Source organism: Rhipicephalus microplus, chromosome X (genome assembly GCF_043290135.1).
Source record: "Rhipicephalus microplus isolate Deutch F79 chromosome X, USDA_Rmic, whole genome shotgun sequence".
In the NCBI taxonomy this organism is placed as follows: Eukaryota; Metazoa; Arthropoda; class Arachnida; order Ixodida; family Ixodidae; genus Rhipicephalus; species Rhipicephalus microplus.
Genome location: NC_134710.1, coordinates 69401233 through 69411790, shown reverse-complemented (window position 1 = coordinate 69411790; position 10558 = coordinate 69401233). Strand labels below are relative to the sequence as shown.

General features: G+C 40.9%; 1 protein-coding gene across 4 annotated transcripts in view; it reads left to right on the top strand.

The window, feature by feature from the left end:
- The first annotated feature begins 406 nt into the window (after positions 1-406).
- The window catches only part of LOC142775598 (uncharacterized), a 70787-nt gene continuing 60635 nt past the window's right edge, over positions 407-10558 (top strand). For all 4 annotated transcript variants that reach the window (XR_012886810.1, XR_012886811.1, XM_075877085.1 and 1 more), the window contains exons 1-2: positions 407-515; positions 6412-6528. Coding sequence is in view for 2 of the 4 variants with exons in the window: in XM_075877085.1 (XP_075733200.1) it covers positions 466-515; positions 6412-6528 (167 nt within the window). In the remaining 2 variants the exon portion in view is untranslated. The remainder of the gene's footprint in view (positions 516-6411; positions 6529-10558) is intronic.

Genomic DNA, 10558 nt, shown 5'->3' with positions numbered 1-10558 from the left:
GACCGCCTCATCTAAAATATACAGCCATATATCAATCCATTCGACCATCCATCCATGCGGCGGCGTTCCAACTTCCATCATGTGCGACGCCTTGACAAATATGACGTCATGGCATTTTCTTCCTCCATACGTTCCGCTCCTTTTAGACACCATATTCTGCCGGCGGATAAGGCCCCTAGCCATATTAATTAGTGAAGCAAAAACTAGATTTTTTTCTTTTTATATAGTGCAGTTGAGGATTGGATTTCCGCAGTGAAGGGCTTAGTTTTCACTCGTGCCTTGAATATAGGTGTCAGCGTCGAGCGCTCCTTGCGGAGAAAGCACTGAACTACGAAAAATTTTCAGTGGTTTGGTTGTTTGCCGCGAGAGAACAGACCCGCTATTATTACTCCAATTGCTACGTAAGTCGGTTTGTCTAACAATTATCTTCTAGCTCGTTTTGTTTGTGGTTTTTTTCGCTCATACATGTTCTGTGGTTCACTCCTGAATGCATGTTTTCCGATATCTGGCGTAAGGTAAGAATCCCGCTGTTAAATCTTTTTTCGCACGCTCTGCCGAAACCGTTCGCGCCTATTTCACGTGAATACTTGGTCTTTAAAACGGATGAGTCCGTGAAAAGTCTCTGGCCAACTCCGTTCTTTGTTCGGTTCAAAAACTGCCCGCTCCTGCACTTACAATGTGCATCGGGTCCACGAAGTGAGGCCGATAACGCCCATTTATCTTCGAAAGGTTTGGAAATCCAGTTGTCCGATATTGCGGTTATTGTAAAACATATTCGTGTTAATGCCACGCGAGTTTTGTCATTTATATTAGCCGTTGAAAACGGTGGAAATACGTTTTGGCGGGTTATGTCGATGGCTTATTGTGTGGTGCTCAGAGCACGAGTGTATTCATCCGAATATGGTATTTTTTTAGTAAAACAAGTGCAGGCGTCTTTGTGGATGTTGGAAAGAATCACAATCTAGAGCAATTATCATATTAATCCATTCCCGGATCGCGGAGCCATTTAAAAATTGCCTTTCTTGAGCCAGAAAACATCGTGGTGCTTGTGTTGAGAGGCGCGTCCAATAGTGTTGATTACTAGTCAAGTTGTTCAAAAAATTCAGTCAGTTGGCTATGAGCGTTGGGCTGTTGTACCAAGGTGATTTCTCGCCGATCGCATAGTTGCCATCTCGTGCAGGAGTCGGTTCTTCAAGTGAAACAAGGAGTATAATATGTCTGCGTCCTCCTATTGTGGTCCGCAACTACTGCGTAAAGGGCAGGCATATCTATTTTGCGCATTTCGAGTAAACTAACCTCGTGAGCAGACAATGCACAGAAATCTGCTGCACTTTATTGCTTTGAAATTGCTTGCTTATTTTCTCTCTTTTGCTGTTTCCAAGACAAGGTGGTTGGCACGCTGCCCCATAAACCCCAAGCGCCTCTGTGCCTATAGTTCACGCAGGCCAATATTTATGTAAGAATAATTTGGCACCATGAGTGCTTTTGTTGACTCGTGATAACCACATAAAGCTGCGGTATTCACCAACTGGGCAGGTCAGATCTTCCTGCAAGGTCCTTACTGAGCCTCCCAGCTGCAGTTATCCAACTTGAGTGCTCCATACATAGAAAAAAATGGAGATCGATAGTATTCAATGGCACCAGTAATCTGGCAGTATCAATAAAGGGCCACGGAATTCCTTAAGTATATGAGTAGATAGGTGACGGTGCCACTTTGAAAGAGGAAGTGGCTGTTCTTTTTCAGGTGAGGAGCAGTCTCGAGCACTAAATAGGAAAAGACTAGAATCAAGGAGAAGCGTGAAACTCTGTACAAGAAAAAGCCATGACAAAAATGGGAATGCTGCACAACATTGATGAGTTACGGGTTTGCGGGAAGGTGTGATTTGCCAACTCCGTCGTGTGTCAGTGGTGTAATCAGGACAAGACATAGCTTAAGGAACTGTGGGAAACTGCCTTAGACGTTCGCATCAAATGAAGCTGTAAAGGGCGATATGAGCCTCACAAGCTGTGAAGGAAGATACCACAGGAGGAATATGAAAGATGGGCAGAGTTTTCTCGGTGATTCAACCCATGAATAGCTAACAGCATGGCCTGATAACATTGGCAGTGATGGAAGTGGTGCTCCAATTGCTCGAAGCTGCTCCAAAAAATGCTGCTCCATGCTGCTTCCAAGTACAATATTTGCTATTACTGCTCCAAACCTGCTCCGAATGAAGTGTAACCATGGGACCATCCCGTAGGCCTAAGTGAAACCAAAAGCAAGCTGTATACACTATCATCGTAGTGTGCTATGCAATGGCCAGAATCCAGAAAAATCTCTAAGGGCTGACGCGTATCAGGCCGTGGTGTCCAACTCGTATTTTTAATATGCTTTGAAATTTTAGTTATACAAGATTAAGTTATGCTTTCAAAAAATTAAAAAAACGAGCATGGGGTTTGAGCTCCAGCAATTGTATTGCTCCATTCAGTCTCTCTTTCTTCACAATTTTTCAATTTCCACAGTTCACAGCACTGAGGGGCATTTTACCAAGGTGCACAGTAGAAGTTAAAAAAACCTTTTTGAAAAGTTCATTGCACTATACTTGACTGTTAACTCAATTATATTGATGCTAAAACTATATCTCAAGTGGGACACTTGCAAGGGGTGCCCTCCTCAGCCTGAACACCAGAAAAGTCAAACTTTCTTGACCCCCACCTCCCCGGCCCATGATTTACGCCAACTATATTGGTGCATACGGCGTGTATAATATAGTAAATATAAATATTTATTAGATGCTTAAGTGATGTTTCAGACTTCAGAAGTCGTTAGGAACATGCATGTGCTCCGAAAACACCAATAGAAACTTTAAGCTATAGCGTTTCTTTCTGCTCTGAAGACATTTAAGGCTGCTCGAAAGCACCATTTTTTCTGGTTCACAATCTTCTCTCAAGCACAAAATTACTGCAATGACCACGGAGGTAATTATGTCCAGAAATATGGCTGTAACTTGGAGTGATGTTCTGTGAACGCAAACTTTCTAGAGCTTGGTGGGTTTCAGGTTCCCAATTGCAAAGGGGCACTGGGCTGGTGACAGTCGAGTTGAAAGGAACACTTGCAGCCTATCAGAGCAGTTCATGGAAATGTTGCTTGTGGGGGCAATGATGTTCGACAAATAAATATTTAGACATGGTTATCACTTGTAATAAGGGTTGTTTTGAAATAGGTTGCAGTGGGGATTCAATAGTACAAAAAGTTACAGCGACATTTTACTCTGTGAACTTAGGTTATGTGCAAGCAAGTTGGTGCTGTCATTGCTTACAGAAGGTCTATTGACAGTAAGTGGGACACACCCCATGAAAGCAGCCTTAGAAATGCGGCATCTATGTTTGTGCATGATTAACCCTCTTAAAACTATGTAGCCAGACACTGTGCTTCTGGATGTAATTAGCGGGTGAATGGTTTCTCTGTCTTGTTGTTGTACTTTGTTCATTAACATCTTGTCAATTTGTCTTTCTCCTAATACCACTTTGCCTCTAGGTGGTAAACTACTGCAAGGAAACACTTTGTTAGAGTAATTCGAAAAACGGGGCAGGCAAGGTTGCACGTAAAGGATTGATGGTTCTAGTCAATATTTGATACTGCAAGGGAGCGACAGCTGTGCCGATTTGATAGAATTATTGATTTGTGTACCAAACTGTGTGAAAACCATAAAATTCACGAAAATTGCCCCAAAATGGCCAACCAGCCTCAAACTTTTCTCAGTTGGCCTAATTTAAGGTAGAAAAGGATGCCACTTAGGGCACCTGTGTCCTCAGTCAATGCAAGTGGGCAGACCCTAAACCACAGTATAAGATAGTACCTCATTAGGTTTAGAAACTCTCGAATTGTGTTTTACCAGATGAAGTAACAACGCTGCGCGCCCGTCAGTTCGCTGACCGCAGCGAATAGCTAGCGGAACAGCTTCAAGATAAAATAGTGTTCCAGTAGCCAGCAACACGAGAAATATGGATTTACTTGTCAGCAAACGCAGCCACGGCCTGTTATGAACCATTAGGAACTAAAGCTTGAAGCGTACAAACTCACAGTATGTGGAATTGTTCGCTTTCAGCATTAGTTCATGCAATGACCACGTCACCTGCTCAACGCTACGTGCGATACGGTTCCGTCGCCAGGCCATTGGGTGTGTGTCGTCGTTACTATATGTGGTCGAATTCGCCTTGCAAGCGAGCCGAGAAGGTGTCACCTACACCTAACCGTTTCATAAAAAAAAAGAACGATGGGGGGTGGGGGGGTAGTGGTTCGAAAATTTTTTTGTCTTGTTTTAACCCTTTGCGGAACACCGCATAAGTCGCCTTTGCCATAGTATATGGCTGGCCTCCAGAAAAGTGTTTAAAGATTTGGAAGGGGCTTATAGTAGTAGTTTCTAGACACTGCACAGTTTGTTCAATTATTAATGTGTGTATACGCTTGGAAAAGACTATGTCTACTTAAGGCAGGTAATAACCGCGGAGCGGAACCACGAGATTGAAGTAACTGGAAGAATAAGAATGGGGTGGAGCACATTTGGCAAGCACTCTCAAATTATGACAGGTAGATTGCCACTATCCCTCAAGAAGAAGGTATATAACAGCTGTAACTTTCCGGTACTTAGCTACGGAGCAGAAACCTTGAGACTTAGAAGGAGGGTTCAACTTAAATTGAGGACAATGCAGGGAGCAATGGAAAGAAATATGGTAGGTGTAACCTTAAGAGACAAGAAGAGAGCAGAGTGGATTAGGGAACAAATGGGGGTTTTGGATATCATAGCTGAAATCAAGAAGAAAAAATGTACATGGGCTAAGCATGTAGCACGTAGACAGGATAACTGCTGGTCATTAAGGGTGACTAATTGGATTCCCAGAGAAGGCAAGCGGGTGAGGGGGAGACAGAAGGTTAGGTGGGCAGATGAGATTAAGAAGTTTGCGGGTATAAATTGGCAGCAGCAAGCACAGGACCGGGTTAACTGGCGGAACATGGGAGAGGCCTTTGTCCTGCAGTGGATGTAGTCAGGCTGATGATGATGATGTATACGCTTCATAACTGTGAGTACTAAAAGGATCGCTCACATCTGACAAAGTTACTAGCAAAAAGATTTGGAGTATTGTATGACCTTTCTTCAGCCGTAAAAAATCAAACAAAACTATGGACCAGTTTTTGTTTTTCCAGTTTTACGAATCTCATGGGCACCATCTTGGAAGATCCACATTTTAATCCTCAGGCTCTGTCAAAGAATGGCGAATTCAAATGTGGACCTCATGAATGTTCGCAGAGGGGCTGATTAAAGAAAATGCTATTTTTATTGAAATAGGAACACTCATATTCACTTTGAGCGATTTAGGGAATGTTGAATGTCTTGTACATATATAGTTTTTTCTAATCTAAGCCTTGTTTCTGAAACTGCTTGAATTTGGTCTTTAGTGATAAAAGATGACTGTAATTTTGCCTGTAACCTGCTCCTAATATGGATTTTAATGCTCCAAAAGTAACGTTTTGCTACTCCAAAAATTTTTCCAAATTCTATTTCTTCTGTCGCACTCCTGATACTGATAATTACACCAGATTTTATTCCATATTCGAAGCTTTTGCTTCGAGTTGTGTGTGTGTGCAGGCTCACCAAGACAAGCGACTTTTTAATGAATTTTTTTTACAGATTTTCACTTGAGTTTCTATTTTTGAGTTGTTGCTATTGCCCACGAACTTCATTATCGTAATGCATTTTACTGATATGTGCTCTTCTAGGGCTAGTGAGTCTAGTAATTTGTATAGTTCACACCTTCCCATATATTTAGTGGCCATTGTATTGAGGCCTTTTTGGATCTTTGAGAAGCCATCGTTATTATAAATGTGTAAACTGTTCATCGGCTTTCAGCTTTTTAGCTTGAATTATGGAGAAGAAAATTTTTATTGTAAATAGGATCACATGAAGCTTCACATTATAATCTTGTCAGCATCATTTCGAATAACGCGTCTATTAGTAAACCCTGGCATGTCATGATCCACTGTTAGACTTTTATTCTTAAAAGTGGAAACTAAGCATACTGCAAAAATGTTTTGGAAATAGTGCTTGTCAGATTGTGTTGTTGCCCTCCAAAACTTTTTGAAATGTCGAGCGTTAAACCGTGGAGAATGAAAGGGGCAGCGTGTGTTACGAAGTTATCTTGTGTTGTGCTCCGAGCTCTTCCGGGAGAGCTCGGCATATGCACAACTCGTCCCGTGGGGATTGCAGTGGATGTCATGTTGATTCAGGATGAGACCATTAAGCTGGGAGAGACATCTCCTCTGACCTGTGTCCAAAAGTACTGATGGCAGTGCCTTTGGCGTGACCCACTGGATGGAAGCAACTGTTACCTGACCTGTGATGCTCACATGCTGCTTCACGGTTCCCAATGCAGGAGTGCTCCTCTTGCTGCTGGAGTTTTGGTTTCGGCACTCCGTGACTTGCCTTCCAGGCCCCTTGCTCACCGCTGCTGCTCCACCCATCTGGTCTTTGGTTTCCACAGCAGTGCACTGTAAGCAGTGGCTCTTTTCTATCTGCGCGCTGCCAACACCTTCATGATCACAGTTTTACAGTTTTTGACACTCCAGGAAATACTTTTCTTCCGCCATAGAAATTAATTATTGCTTAAATGGGAGATGCAATAGCTGCGCCTATTTTGCCAAGCTGTGCAAACAGATGAAAGCAGCAACATCTTGGCAAAAATTCTATAATTTTCGGCAAGCCTGCGCCAAAGTGTTGTTCCTGCGTTCTTTCCATGAAAAACAAGATGGAAGAGAGCTTAAATTCATAGGTGACCATTGTAATTTCAAGCAATCAATGCAATAGACAGAAGAGTACTACCGTATATAGTTGAGATAGTTGCTGGGAGGAAGCCTTTAAAGAAATTTCAACTTGGTCATACTGTGAAACTAACTTGCTGCATTAGTTTTCTATCACTAATAGTCTGTACTGTGAGATAAGTATATTGATTGCCACAGAATAGTTTAAACTTTTGTGGATGCTGTCAGATAAAAGTAACAGTCACCTAGTTGTTCTTGGGTGACATCGTTCTTTGAATGTATTGTTTATAGTAACTCAGTATGTGTATATAGAATGGACCATTTATTTAAGGTATTTTTCAATATATTTAATGCTGTTTGTTCCAGTTTGCTTCTAAAATATTTTATGCATGGTGCCTAAGTTATAACATTAAACAATGGGAAGGTTTGATCAACATTGCCACATACTATACAGTGGCTGTTACTTTTTCAATATATTTAATGCTGTTTGTTCCAGTTTGCTTCTAAAATGTTTTATGCATGGTGCCTAAGTTATAACATTAAACAATGGGAAGGTCTGATCAACATTGCCACATACTATACAGTGGCTGTCACTTTGTTGAGAAAGCATGGTGTTGTAACATCCCGCTATATCTTGGCCTAAACTACTTTGAAAAAGTTGTTTTCTGGCTTAATGTTTGTGTTGGGAGCAGCTTTTGGCTTTGCGAATAATAATACCAAATTGAGCTATCAAAACCAGGATTTTCGCACGCAGAGGAAAAAAATTTCAGTTGCAGCAGGAAGGGCTCGTGTGTGAGTTAAGAACATCGCAAATTACTCTCACCATATGATGATCTTAGGTAAGTCTAGCAGGCTGTATGAAGGAAATGGAAATGAGGCTTCTAGAAGAGAAGAAATAAAAGCAGCAGCTTTGGTCTCGTGCTGCCTTGCTTGAAGGCAGTGCGCAGCTGGGCGGGCTTCGTTATGCTGTCTTTGTGTCTTTGTTCCTCTCTTTCGTCCTTTTTTGATAATTTCTTTTTGTCTTTCTTTCTTTCTTTACTTGCTCTCTCCCCCTTTTGTTTTTCCTGCTCACCATCACATCTCTCCTCCTCTCATTTCCCTTTCTCCCCCATGCTCTACTTTACTTTACAGGGCTATGCTATGCTCCTATAGCTGCCTCGATTACGACACTTGCAATGTAATCCAGGCAGATAGCTTTGCACCCAACTATCTGTGTGCACTACTTGTTTGTTCGCACTGCTTACACCTCGGGAGGGGAGCTATGAGGCTCTGAAGCATGTACACAGAAGCGAAACGACTTGGTTGACATTCTGCTTTACCAAGATACGATAAGAACCCTGTCGGAAAAGATGTGGCATGGTAACTAAAGGGGTAGTTGTTTTGCTGGCTAGTTTGAGGCTCCAAGGGTCAAGTTTTCCATCAATACCTGGTTACAGTTTTGCCGCAAACAAGGAGGAATTCCGAGTCTGACTGCTGTCACAGAAAAAAAAAGGTGATCGACTGAAATGCGTGTCTGAGAATAACAAGACATCTTTGCATCACAGAAGTGACACGCGGGCAGCATGTTGCCTGCTCTTTGCTTTGTCGGCTGGTCTTGATGCGACCATTCGCCCTTTCTTGTTCGTAAAAGAATTTGATAATGAACAGTGTGATGAAATTCGCCATGTGTTTTTTTCTGGGAAACATGACCAATAAAGCTTTCTACCAGTTTTCAAAGTAGGCATTGCAGGCAAGCACTCAGCCAGCTGTGCAAGTGCGGGAATAGCTGAAGCAACCGGCACTCTGAAGTTTGCATTAGTCGTGGATTTCTCTAAAAGGTCCCTAATTACTTTCCTTATATTTCCAGAAAGAATGGGCAAACGATGGTGCGCTGGCTCATCTTGTCTGGAACTGTAAAGAAATCAACAAAGAATATTTGGCAAAATTCGCCAAGTATTCAAACCGGCGATTGTCGGTTTCTCCGGCAATTCGCGCCTTCGCATTGTTGGCGGAGTTCTTGCCAGCAACACCTACTTTGAAAACCAAGTTCGAAAGTTTCAAAGATACTTTTTTGCCAGTCAAAACATGTCGCGAGTTTTGTCATACTGGCTATTATCAAATTTCTATTTGTACCAGAGAGAATGTTTTATGGTAGCATGATGACGTCCTGACGAAGCAAGGAGCAGGCGATATACTGCCTGCGTGTTACTCCTGTGTTCCAGTGAAGAAGTCTTGTTTTCAGCAAGTGCACAGTTCAGTTTATCACAACAGGGTTTTTTTAAACGCAAAGCATTTCTGAAAAAACTTTGGCGACTTTCAGCGTATCTATCTATCTATCTATCTATCTATCTATCTATCTATCTATCTATCTATCTATCTATCTATCTATCTATCTATCTATCTATCTATCTATCTATCTATCTATCTATCTATCTATCTATCTATCTATCTATCTATCTATCTATCTATCTATCTATCTATCTATCTATCTATCTATCTATCTATCTATCTAATTGATTGATATGTGGGGTTTAACGTCCCAAAACTCTATCTATCTATCTATCTATCTATCTATCTATCTATCTATCTATCTATCTATCTATCTATCTATCTATCTATCTATCTATCTATCTATCTATCTATCTATCTATCTATCTATCTATCTATCTATCTATCTATCTATCTATCTATCTATCTATCTATCTATCTATCTATCTATCTATCTATCTATCTATCTATCTATCTATCTATCTATCTATCTATCTATCTATCTATCTATCTATCTATCTATCTATCTATCTATCTATCTATCTATCTATCTATCTATCTATCTATCTATCTATCTATCTATCTATCTATCTATCTATCTATCTATCTATCTATCTATCTATCTATCTATCTATCTATCTATCTATCTATCTATCTATCTATCTATCTATCTATCTATCTATCTATCTATCTATCTATCTATCTATCTATCTATCTATCTATCTATCTATCTATCTATCTATCTATCTATCTATCTATCTATCTATCTATCTATCTATCTATCTATCTATCTATCTATCTATCTATCTATCTATCTATCTATCTATCTATCTATCTATCTATCTATCTATCTATCTATCTATCTATCTATCTATCTATCTATCTATCTATCTATCTATCTATCTATCTATCAACTTTTGTTTGGGTGCTCTCTTGGTCACCCCCTCAACTTGGCATGAACCAAAATGGCATGGAGGGTAAGATTCCTGTCGTGTAAGTCGTCGAACACTTCCCGCCAGACAGTGGCACATACCCACGGGCGGGTATAAGCCACAGGTGATTAACGCTTAGTATCCAACCAGGAAAAAAGAACACACGAACAATTTTAACGGGCGAGCGTTAAGAAATCGACACCGGTAGCGTCGACCCGACGAATGAAAAGAATAAATGGCAGGGTCCCAGCTTGAATAATACCTGTGTCACACGGGCGCTAAAAGTTTTTTAAGTAAGCAGTCTTTTACGAAGTTGAAAGACTTTTAACAAAGAGATGTTAGCGGCGCAGACACACGGCAGCAACGATCTCCTGTTAGTGTTGTCGTTCGAAGACGCTAGCGAAAGCGTGGCGCTAGCAGTTAAAAGAGAAGCAATGAAAATTAAACGATGTATCACGATGTACAAATTAAAGACTTCTTGCACTGCTCGTTTTTTCAAATAAATTTAAGAATAAGAGATGAAGAAACACCAATGTGAAAGTTTTTTGCACTAGATAAGGAAGCACTCCCACAACTAGCGACG